The 12,628-nt window shown below is 38.8% G+C and overlaps 2 protein-coding genes across 3 annotated transcripts in view; one reads left to right on the forward strand and one right to left on the reverse strand.

Moving 5' to 3' along the window:
• SPAG17 (sperm associated antigen 17) overlaps positions 1-11,120 on the forward strand; it is a gene marked incomplete at its 5' end in the record, with an annotated part of 228,920 nt that extends 217,800 nt beyond the window's left edge. Inside the window, 2 exons of the mRNA XM_082671490.1 lie at positions 1,607-1,769; positions 10,995-11,120. Coding sequence (XP_082527616.1) covers positions 1,607-1,762 — 156 coding nt within the window. The 3' untranslated portion in view covers positions 1,763-1,769; positions 10,995-11,120. The remainder of the gene's footprint in view (positions 1-1,606; positions 1,770-10,994) is intronic.
• Positions 5,448-12,628, reverse strand: part of WDR3 (WD repeat domain 3) — a 37,777-nt gene continuing 30,596 nt past the window's right edge. For both annotated transcript variants that reach the window (XM_082671503.1, XM_082671504.1), the window contains exons 22-27: positions 10,945-11,037; positions 10,416-10,463; positions 9,705-9,748; positions 7,941-8,069; positions 6,442-6,535; positions 5,448-6,148 (exon numbers count right to left, since the gene is read on the reverse strand). In XM_082671503.1, coding sequence (XP_082527629.1) covers positions 5,993-6,148; positions 6,442-6,535; positions 7,941-8,069; positions 9,705-9,748; positions 10,416-10,463; positions 10,945-11,037 — 564 coding nt within the window. In that variant the 3' untranslated portion in view covers positions 5,448-5,992. The remainder of the gene's footprint in view (positions 6,149-6,441; positions 6,536-7,940; positions 8,070-9,704; positions 9,749-10,415; positions 10,464-10,944; positions 11,038-12,628) is intronic.

Raw genomic sequence — 12,628 nt, forward strand, 5'->3', positions numbered from 1 at the left:
ACATTTGGCAGGGGGCACTGTAAAATCTAAGGTGTGACCCACTGAGAAAAGGAAGTAAGAGGACATAAGAGTTCACCTGCAAGGTTTGGGGCTCAGGTAATGAAACATGGAGACTCAGGAGTGGATCTCAATTGAACAGTCAGGGCTGGAGATATAATAATTTTAAGTGTCAGCTACAGAGGTGATGATAGAAGGTATGCGGAAGGAGAAGAAATGTGGAGTCTGTTTAGGGAGCAGGAGAAAAAAGAGGCACCAGTGGAGACAGAACAAGCAATTAGCAAAATATGAAATATCTCAAAGAATTTCAAGGGAACTATGGACACAGTTGACACATGCTATAGAGATATCAAGGAGACTGCGGATTTAAATAGGACCACTAGATTTGGTTGGGACAAAACCCAAACTGCAGAACGTGAAGAATGCCTGGGTGTTAAGAAAGCAGAAATATTGAGTATGGATACATTTTCAATTTAGTATTAAAGGAAACAGCAAGAGTATATGGTACCTGAGAGAGTACCTCAGGGAGGCAACAGGGAAAAGGAGAGATTTTCAGTTTAGTGTGTTTGTGGGCTGGAAAGAGTGGATCAGAAGAGAAACATTAGAAATATGAATGAGAGGACTGAACCAGCAGTATCCAAAAGAAGGCAAGAGAATAATCAAGAACAGAGCTGAAGTGTTAGTCTTGGCAAGGGAGAGAACAAAGATGGCTAAGGATCCAGACATTCTGAGGTGAAAGAAATTTAGGGGAACTTGTGTCAGATGACCTTGATTTCAATAGAAATGGAGTTGGATTCATTTGTTCATTCTTTCAAAGATCATAAGTTTTTCTAATGTGCTAGGCATTGGGGACACAGCAATGAACAAGAGACACACATTTCTGCCTTTATGTAAGCTTACATTCCAGTGGGAGGACAGACAACAGACAAAATAAGTGAAACATGGACAATGGTGATGAGTACAAGGGAGAAAATGTAAAGTAGGAAAGGAAGTATAGGGAGTGTGAAGGATTGCAGTTTACAGCAGGGTGGTCACGAAAGACCTCACTGGGAACAATTTTCCCCCACTCTGGGAACTAAATCAAGTCCTCTTACATCCTCTTCACACAAGTTATTAGATGCTGATCCAGACTAACTGAATCCCTGTGGCTGATCACAGCAATTAAATAATTTTGCATTTATGTTAATAAAGTTTCTATTTCCTTGCTTATAGAGACCATCTGTCAGGCACAGAGAGATGGGGAAAAGAGTTTTATTAAATCCTTACTCTACTTCCAGTGACAACAATGATAGTTCATAGTCCATTTCCCAAGGCCTGTCCCCCTGCCCCTCCCCACCAAAAAACCATGAAATGTGGATGCTGATGTGGTCTGGGACCTGGTTATGGTGACTGATGGCACCTACAGAAAGGCCAGTCACCCTTAGCAGAAAACATACTCTAGGTGAACAGAAGAAATTACAGGAGATCAATAGCCATCCTTCATCCCCTAAACCTGGCGTGCAGAATTTGCATTAGACAGAAAATACCTAAAATTGAGCTAAATGTGCTAGAGATTCTACAATGTTATCTGAGTTTGCATGTACAAATCATTTGTTCATGAAAGTAATAGTCCTTAATGGGTATTTTACCAGTTTTAACAAGCAGCAATTATGATAAGAGACCAAAAGATTTTCCCCAGGGAAAAGAAAATCCTATGGTCCAGAAGATTTCTACAGCTGCTTCCCCTGCACTTGGAGTCTTCATGTCCCGTAAAGTTTCTCATTAGGTGTCAGGTAAGTAACAAATTTGTAATTTGATTGTCATCCATTCAAACTTGAAGCCTTAGACCTTGCATTTGTTCCCATCTTCATACAGCCAGCAACCAATGAGCCACTTAGTCTGGTGGAATGAAAATATTTGTTTTTAATAATTATAACTACCCCTTCATAGTCATAAACTATCTAATCCTCATACTATCTACAAGATAGATATTTTTCCCACTTTATAAATAAGGAAACTGAGGCTCAGAGAATCCTGAAGAAGTAAAAATCTAACCTACTTCAATGTGATTCTAAAGTTCATTCTTTCAAGTGCTATTTTTGATGTTGATCGGACTCTCCAAAAAGCAAGGGTACAAACACAAACAGCAGGATGCCCTTTTGGACTTGAGAATTTACAGTTAGGCTAGTGGTTCTTAAATTTTTTGGACTCAAGACTCCTCATGTATTCTTAAAAATTATTGAGGACCCCAAAAACCTTTTGTTTATGTGGGTCATATTATCAATATTTACCAAGTTAGAATTAAAACTTGGAAAAACTTATAATTTATTTAAAAAATAAACCCAGTATATTACCAAAAATAAATTGTTAATGAAAAATAACTTTTCCAAACAAAAATTAGTAAGAGTATTACATTTTTGCAAATCTTTTCAATGTCTGGCTTAATAGGACATAGCTGGATTCTCACATCTGCTCTGTATTCAATCTGTCACCATATCACACATCACATAGTCTCTGGAAAACTCCACTGTACGCTCATGAGAGAAAAAGGCAAATAGCATCTTGCATTAGTTTCCTAGGGCTGCTGTAATAAATCTGTATTTGTGTCTCGAGGCTGCCATAACAAAGTACCGCAGACCAGGTGGCTTAAAACGATATTTATTCTCTGACAGTTTGGGGGGCCAGACATTTGAAATCAAGGTGGCAGCACGGTTGGTTCCTTCTGGAGGCTCTGAGGGAGAATTTGTTCTATGCCTCTTTCCTAACTTCTGGTGGTTGCCAGCAGTCCTTGGTGTTCCTTAGCTTATAACTCACTCTGATTTCTGCCTCTGTCCCCAATGGCATCCTTCCCTGTGTATTTCTATATGTCTCTCCTTATAAGAACAATAGTCATTGGTTTTAGGGGCTACTCTAATCTTGAATGACCTCATCTTAACTTGATTGCATCTGTAAAGACCCTATTTACAAATAAGATCACATTCATAAGTCCTGGTAGACATGAGTTTTGTGGGGATAAACTCAGTACAGTCCACCCTCTGGTTCCCCAAAATTTATACCCATCTCACATGCAAAATGCACTCACTCCATCCCAGTATTTCCCAAAGTCTTCACCTATCATGGTGTCCTCTCCATCTATGGACTTGTGAAACTAGAAACAAGTTGTCAGCTTGCAAAATAGCATAAGACATTCCCATTCTAAAAGGAGAGAATGGAAAGAATAAAGGAGTCACTGATTTAAGTGTTTGCAGTGCAGCGGGGCAGATTTCCTAAGGTTTCAAAGCCTGAGCATAATTATCTGTGTCTTGATCTGCCCTCTGGGCCAGAGGCTTCACCAGCACCCCCCTCTAGACCCACAGATGCCTTGTGGGCCCCACCCTCTCAGTTGTTAGCCTGGGACAGTCTTATCCTCTGGGCACCCCATTTCCTGCTTATAGAAGCCCAGAAGTCTGGCAGCCTTCCTTCATTTCTTGTCTCTGTCCGCCAGGCCAAGCAGGCAGTGTTTCTGCTGATAGAACATTCTCAAAAATCATCAGTCTTCATGGATATCAAGGAGATCCACGCCATTAGACGTGAGCGTTCTCCACAGGTCCTTCCTGGATAGTCTCACCTCTGTTCCTAGCTTCTGCTGAGATGGTTGATTATACTCATGGTCACAAATCTAATTTCTCCACTAGGTTTTCCAGCTGCACCCTTGATGAACGCTCCAGAGCATGCCTTAGCATTTCCTGCAATATGGACTGGCTGTGAATTTTCCAAATCATGTTCAGGTTCCTTTTTGCTGACCATTTCCTTCCTCAGTTTACCCCTTTCCTCTTGTTTACTATAAGCAGCAAGAAACCAGGACACATCTTCCATGTTTTGCTTGGAAACGTCAGCTGGAAATCCAATTTCATTGTTTATAAGTTCTACTTTTTACCCAAAAGCAGAACACAATTCAGCCAAGTTTTCTGCCACTTCGTAACAAGGATCACTTTTCCTCCACTGTCCAATAACATATTCTTCATTTCCATCTGAGGTCTTAGCAAAATCACCTTTAATGTTCATATTTATACCAACATTCTATTCATGATGTAGGAATTCTCTAAGATGCTTAAAGTGTTCTTTACTTTCCCCATCACTTCCTTCTGAACCCTCACCAAAAGTGCTTTTACTGTCCATTATTTCTACCAACAACAGTCTCTTCAAGGTAATCTAGACTTTCTTCTATCATGTAGCTCAAAATTCTTCCCGGTTTCACCCATTACTTGATTCCAAAGCCACTTCCATATTTTTAGGTATTTGCTATAGCAGTACCTCACTTCCTGGTACCAAAATTTGTTATCAGTTTCCTGAGGCTGCCATGACAAATGACCATACTGGGTGGCTTAAAACAATGGATATTTATTCTCTTGCAGTTTAGGAGGTCTGAAACCAAGGTATTAGAGTTTGTTCCTTCTGGAAGCACTGAGGGAATTTGTTCCATGCCTCTCTCCTAGTTTCTGGTGGTAGACAGGATCCTTGGTGTTCCTAGGGTTGTAGCTGCTGTCACTCCAATCCCAATCTCTGCCTCTGCTGTCATGTGGCCTCCCTCCCTGTGTGTCCTCACATGGCATTCTTTTTTTTTTTTAATTTTAATTTTACTGGAGTATAGATGTACAATGTTGTGCTAGTTTCAGGTGTACAGAAAAGTGATTGTTATACATATACATATATTATTCTATTTTAGATTCTTTTCTCATATAGGTCATCACACAACATTGAATAGAGTTCCCTGTGCTATACAGCAGGTCCTTGTTGGCCATCTACCTTATATATAGTAGTGTATGTTTATCCCAAGCTCCTGATTTATCCCTCCCCGCCACATTTCCCCTTTGGAAACCATAAGTTTGTTTTGATATCTGTAAGTCTGTTTCTGTTTTGTAAATAAGTTCATTTGTATCATTTTTTAATTAATTCCACATATGAGTGATATCGTATGATATTTGTCTTTCTCTGTCTGACTTACTTCATTTAGGATGATAATCTCTCGGTTCATCCATGTTGCTGCAAATGGCATTATTTCATTATTTTTTACGGCTGAGTAATATTCCATTGTATATATGTACCACATCTTCTTTATCCATTCATCTGTCAATGGACATTTACGTTGCTTCCATGTCTTGGCTATTCTAAATAGTGCTGCAGTGAACACTGGGGTGCATGTATCTTTTTGAATTATGGTTTTCTCCAGATATATGCTGGGGAGTGGGACTACTGGATCATATGGTAGTTCTATTTTTAGTTTTTTAAGGAACCTCCATACTGTTCTCCATAGTGGTGGTACCAGCAGTGTAGGAGGGTTCCCTTTTCTCCACACCCTCTCCATCATTTATTGTGTGTAAACTTTTTGATGATGGACATTCTGACTGATGTGAGGTAGTACCTCATTGTAGTTTTGATTTGCATTGCTCTGATAATTAGTGATGTTGAGCATCTTTTCATGTGCCTTGTTTTTTTTTTTTTTAACGTAGAGCTGTTTGTATAGTTTAGAGATTAACCCCTTGTTGGTTGCTTTGTTTGCAGATATTTTCTCCCATTCTGGGGGCTGTCTCTTCATTGTTTATGGTTTCCTTTGTTGTGCAAAAGCTTTAAGTTTAATTAGGTCCCATTTGTTTATTTTTGTTTTTATTTTCCTTACTCTATGAGGTGGATCCAAAAAGATATTGCTGAGGTTTACGTCAAAGGGTGTTCTTTATTTTCCCCGAAGAGTTTTATAGTGTCTGGCTTTACATTTAGGTCTTTGATCCATTTTGAGTTTATTTTGGGGTATGGTGTTTGTTAGAGAATGTTCTAATTTCATTCTTTTACATGTAGCTGTCCATCACATGGCATTCTTATAAAAGCAAATCATTGGATTTAATCTTATCTAGAATGACCAATCTTAACTAATTATATTTGTAAAGACCCAAATTCCAAATAAGATCACATTCATAGGTTCTGCTGCTTAGTTTGGAAGTCCTTTTCAAGACAAAGTTGAAAAAGGCACCACATTTCAGTTCTAAGTCAATGTTAAAATCAGCTTCTCCCTCTTTTTCTTTTTCCTCTTCTTTTCTTCCAAGTGGCTGGTAGCATCAGCAAAAAACATAACTTCACTTTTTGCCTCACATTCCCTCTTGAGAAAATCAAGACCTGCCATGTTGAAGCCGATAACATCCTGAGAAAGAATACAAGAGAGATTAAATAAACTTCCTCTCAATTCAGTTCAATATTGCAGCATATGTGAGTCAGGGGAACCAAAGCTTCATGTGTTGTTACTCATCCTTCCCTAAGGGTTTTCCTTGTTTGTTTGCTTTTTTGTCTACTAGCTCTAACAAAAACCTCATCTTAAATATACATGCATGTCAGGTCAATATCACCAAAGATAGGGCACAGCACACTATGCTACTTGTAAGTAACGTACACACTAGAATTTTCCCCTCCTTGTTCTGTCTCTACAAAGATACTTACCCGGACTTGGCTGACTTTTGAAATAGTTGTTTCCTTTAATTTTTCAATCACTGGCACAAGCATTTGGTTGCTAGTGATCTGGCCAAAGTGAATCCTAACAAAAATAAAACCAGGCATGTCACAAAGAAGGATAGTGGTTCTAGCTCTACCTGTCCCTTCTAGAACTAGCAAACAGACAAAATGTCCAAAAAAAAAATCATTTTGCCAATCATGGGAATACAGAAATGCTTCTATGAAAAAAAACTAAAGAAGTTTCTTCCTACTATTCAATTCTATCCAATAACAATTTTTAAAATACTATCCTAACATTCAACTCATTTGCAAAGCTGACTCTTTGCAATCTACCCAGTGGCCACAGATTTTGACAACGGCATTCTATGTAAAGACCAGAGGAAAATGAGCCTTCTAAGAATTGCTAACTCAAAGATTTATTAATATTTCAGCCAAAAAAAGAGATGATCAAACTCTGACCTAGAGTACCAAGATGCCCTTGATGATTCATGCTCCTTTAACCTCCACATTCACCCTCACCCTCAGTTGTGACCTGCCATATCTACCTGCGAGGTAGCACCCATCTACCACCCCAATATGCTAGAAATATTCACTGTGTTTCTCTTAGAATCAGTAACCCCGATTCAATAGCACATATGCCATAGCAATTAAAAAATAAACTGTAAATATGACAACAGAATAATATAAACATATCATTGTTCTTCATTTGCTACTATCCTGAAAGAAATAAAGGAATGAAGGGTTAATGATCATGAAAAAAGGCCAGTTCACCAAATACACCTGTTTTCTTTTTAACTATTTGGTATTGGCTGAGCAGTTTCTGATTTCCTAATAGCATTTTAAGGAATGTTCAAATTTGCCTCTATTCCTGTCCTCTGATATAACAGCTTGAGACTGGGGGACACAGTGGAAGATAAGAATATATTACGCCTTTGTAAATATATTTTCCCTCTGTTACATATTAATAAGAATTCTTCCTATTTAAGAATATAATCTAATGAACGTTTTCTTTATGTTTCTTAGTTCCCTCCAAACATGCCCCTATCCTTCCATTTGTACTTGTAGAGACCTGGGAAATAAACTGACTACTCCTTAAAATGCTATTATGAAAATAAAACCATTTGGTTTAAACTCAATAGTCAAAAAGAAACACTGAGGCAGACTGGCCATTCAGAGATGGGCTTTCAGCAAACTGACTAGAACCAGAACTGCTACCTTAGACTGTAACCTGGAGACCTCCGCCTGCCTGAGCATCCTTAGCAACATAGTACCTCATGCTACTTAGAGTTGGGTCATCACTAACTGCATTTTACGAGCAAGACTGACTCCAAAGGATAAGAATTATGTCAGGCAGCACTGAAATTCCCAACAGTCTCTGAAACGGAAACATCACATTTCTTAATCCCAAAGCATGGACAGCTTCAGGTGAGGCACTACTGGAGCAGTTATGCGGATAAGACATGATATTCTTTTGGAAAGGACGTTACCTGAGGAGAAAGAAGAGGCACCTACATAGAAGTTCAATATCAGAGCCCTGCTGGATGAATTCATTAAAGAGCTTAAGAATGTCTGGGACGTAAGAGAAAGGCAGCACAAGCAGAGATTCTTCCAGCTCACTGAAGAGGAAAAAATAAACATTAAAAATGCCACGTTTCTTAACATAGTCAATTTAAAAATCTTTTCCTCTCCTATTTTTTTCTTCTACTTTTATACTTGAGTAGATCTTACCCATCCAGAGTTAAACATACATCTGTATTATGAATGGTTCTCTCTTTTCAACATTTTGGTTTTCTATATTTAGTATTTTAACCTACTTGATGCATTCTGGTCCATGGCAGGGTAGGAGAATCTAACTGTTTTTCTTTCAGATAGCCAATTTCTTTAAAGCCTTTTGTTGTATATCCCATCTTTATATGATACTTCTTTTACCATTTATTGAGTCCCTCTATGTCATAGAGTGTTCTAGGGCTTTAGAGTCTGTTTTCATAACTGATTCTGACAACAATCCGTACAGGTGCATTTTTACAGCTTTTTAATCTAGGAGAACAGCTCCCTCTTGTTCTTTTTCTGGTTTGTTTTACTTTTCTTGAGCTAGTTCTATTATCATTTCATCAATTCCAACTAGAACTCTCAAGAGAATTTCAATTGGGATCACAAACCTATAGACTAGTTTAAGAAAAACCAAATCTTTAAAACACAGAATCTTCCCATCTAGGAATGCATCGTACCTCCATTACTCTAAATTTTCTTTTACATTTCTCTAGCAAAGTTTCATTATCTTAGATAGGTCCTGTTTGTTTCTTGTATGGGATATACTCAGATATTGTGATTTGTTATTAAAAAAATGATAACTCTCAGTAGATCAAACTCAAATATTATTTCAAAAATGAATGACAAAAGATATTAAAAAATTCTTAAAAAACCAGTAAGAGAAACAACTATAAAGCACAAGAAAGGGAAAGTAAAAATTCACAGGAAAAAATACAAATGGCCAACAAATATAATAAAATTTTAACTTTGTTAATTAAAAAGGAAAATAATGCAGTACCACCTTTTGCCTCTCAAACCAGCAAAGAATTTTTTAAAAGCTGGTAAAAGTCATTACAAGCACTCTGACAGTAATTAAGCAACATAAACCTTTAAAAAGCTCATGTCCATTTATTAGTTAATAAACTGCTAGGACCCTTAAGAAAAATAATCAATGATGATGACAAAGATTTATATATAAAGGTGTTTACTAAGGCAGTATTGATAACAGCCAAACACATATGCACCACCCAATAGTAACTATATATACAATGGAATATTTTGAACTAATTCAATGATGTGTTTTTGAAGAATATTACTAAAGTGAGCAAGTGCTCAGGAGATATTCTGTGAAAAAGGACAGGATATAAAAATGTATACATATGATTCCAACTGTGTATGTATACAGAAAATAAGCCAAAGGAAATATACAACAAAAAATGTTAGCAGTTGGTACCTGTGACTGAATTATAGATGATTTCATTACCTATGATATAAAGTAGCACTGCCCTTCATTTGTGCTTTTTAACAGTGTTCAATATCTCCCTTCATATTTTAGGAGGAACCTTCTAGTTCTAATTCAAAAAGAACATTATAATGAATTATTTTCCATCAAAATTTTGACATAGTTAAACCTCTAAAGAAGATAACCATCAATTATAATGTCTGTTTATCTCATGTTCGGTAAATGGTATTAGCTGTAATAACTGTGCACCGGCACTCACCTTGACTTGATTCCTTTAAAAATCTCCAACACATAAGCTGAAGGCTATAAAGGAAGTGTGACAGCATTAGTGATACTCTTGATTTCTTAACTGAAGCTCTCTAATTTCCATCTCCTAAAAACCAGGGATATCTCTCCTTCTTATGAGAAACTGTTCTAAAAAGGGCACTATGTGCACGGGCTTAGACTGAGTCAGATCTGGGTTCACAATCCAGCTCTGCCACTTATCAACTATGTTCCCTTCGATCTGTAAGTCAGAACAGTCTCCTATCCATAAAATGAAGACACACTGACTCACATTACTGTTGTGATGAATGAAACATGCAAGTATTGAGTAATTAAAGATCACTAAAAGCATACATTGTCCCAGTATTCTCCCTCTCTCCTTTTATCTGACTAATTTATATCAACTTTTCCTCCAAAAACTTCAGTTTCAATGAACAGAATCTTCAGAGGGCTGTGGATACTACACATAAATAAGCACTAAAAAAACAATGCCCGTCCAGTCCAACCAGAAAGGATGACTTGCAGTTACACTAAAATGGTCCTTTTGAAATACAAAATGTCTTAGAGGATTCCAGCATTCAAGAGATTTTTAATGACAAAGTATTTCCCAATATGTCTATTCTAAAATCATAATGCCTCTTCACTTCCTCTCTTGTGCCTGAAAGTAACCTTAGAATAACCAAGGGGAAACCATTAGTCTACTCACAGAGATACTGCCATAAGCCATCAGGATGGGGTTGATGGGAAGAGGAACCTATGAAGAAATTATTAAATCAAGTCATTAAAAAACAAGCCTTTGATAGTGCTTATCACAGGCAGGGTCATAACAATATTTTACACTTTTGAAAAGAGAGACCCTAAAAACTGACCCTGAAGAATTATTAAATTATTTAATAATAACTTTTAGTTTCAATACTGCTTATTTATGAAAGAGTCTGGGCAATACATTTCATCTAGAAATCCGAAATGTTTACCCTGCCTCCCAAACAAAAGGAGGAATCTGAGTTTTTAACTCAATACAATAATCACCATGATCTCAAATTAACTATCCTTGGCTTTTTATTAAGACAAAGCTTCTCAATTCCTTCTTTCTAATGTTTGAATTAGAAAAGATTCTACTACATTTATCTCATTTCCTGATCTGAGTTAATAAATCCCCAAATGATGTTTTTTTCCTCAGGAATTGTCTCCGTTTATAAATGTTTCTCAGACCGTAACTTAATGGACTGTCTTACCTCTTTCCCTGCAGCTTTACAAATGGCTTTGTGTTCTCTCATTTTTGCAGTTTCTTCTCTGTATAGCTCAATAGCCTCCATGATCCTCTCAGCCTACACGGATGATGGCAAAGGACAGAAGTCATCACAACAAACTCACCATCCCACAACACTGCAAATGGAAGGCCTGACGAAAAGTTACCAAATGAAATTGCTTGAATCAGTTTAATAAAGATGTGCCAATAGTGTGCCAAACAGCATTCAAAGATGTCTTCGGGGTTTTTTTTGTTTTTTTTTAAATTTTACTTATTTTTGGCTGCATTAGGTCTTCGCTGCTGCGCACAGGCTTTCTCTAGTTGCGGTGAGCGGGGACTACTCTTCGTTGCGGTACGCGGGCTTCTCAGTGCGGTGCCTTCTCTTGTTGCGGAGCACAGGCTCTAGGTATGTGGGCTCAGTAGTCGCAGCACGTGGGCTTAGTTGCAGCATGCAGGCCCTAGAGCATGCAGGCTTCAGTAGTTGCAGCACGTGGGTTCAGTAGTTGTGGTTCGTGGGCTCTAGAGTGCAGGCTCAGTAGTCGTGGTGCATGGGCTTAGTTGCTCCATAGCATGTGGGATCTTCCCAGACCAGGGATTGAACCCGTGTCCCCTACTATGACAAGTGGATTCTTAACCACTGCGCCAGAGGGAAGTCCCTGATTTTTCTTTTTTAATTTACAAGGAGACTGGGTCATGGATTCAGATGAGACTACAAGTGGACACACTGAGTAGGGCAACTCCCAGGAACACCTGAGAGGTGCCACTTTCAGGAGATCAAACTTTCCTTTCTAGAAACCAGGCACTGATCCAACAGATTCAGCACTACTTCTGTCCTTGGTTACAAGGGAGGAAAACAGAGGTTATGAACTTCATCTGTAAATTTCATCAACTTTTTGCCACAAAAGGACTATCTGGTTGGGATCCTATTTAAAAATGAGATACAGGGGCTTCCCTGGTGGCGCAGTGGTTGAGAATCTGCCTGCTAATGCAGGGGACACGGGTTCGAGCCCTGGTCTGGGAGGATCCCACATGCTGTGGAGCAGCTAGGCCCGTGAGCCACAACTACTGAGCCTGCGCGTCTGGAACCTGTGCTCCGCAATGGGAGAGGCCGCGATAGTGAGAGGCCCACGCACCGCGATGAAGAGTGGCCCCCGCCTGCCGCAACTGTAGAAGGCCCTCGCACGGAAGCGAAGACCCAACAGAGCCCAAAATAAATAAATAAATTTTAAAAAATAAAAATGAGATACAGGAGAGCGATCAAGATGGCAGAGTAGAAGGATGTGAAGCTCACCTCCTCCCACAACTACATCAAAAACATATCTACATGTCGAACAGTTCTCACAGAATGTCTACTGAATGCTGGCAGGAGACCTCAGACCCCTGAAAGGGCAAAGAAAATCTCCATGTAACCAGGTAGGACAAAAGTAAAAAAAAAAAAAAAAAAAAAAAAAGCAAGGAAGTAATCGGGTCGGGACCTGCGCCCCAGGCAGGGAGCTGTGAAACAAGAAAGGTTCCTGCACCCTGGGAAGTGCCCTCACCGGCAGGGAGATCAGCCAGGACAGAGGGAGAGCTTCAGAGCCTTGGAGGAGAAAACAGCAACCGATCTGCAGCAGCTAGAATAGAGACCTGCACAGGGGGTCAGTGCACCCGCTCTACACTCCCCAGCCTGA

This window comes from Grampus griseus (genome assembly GCF_964374135.1).
Source record: "Grampus griseus genome assembly, chromosome: 1".
Classification (NCBI taxonomy): Eukaryota; Metazoa; Chordata; class Mammalia; order Artiodactyla; family Delphinidae; genus Grampus; species Grampus griseus.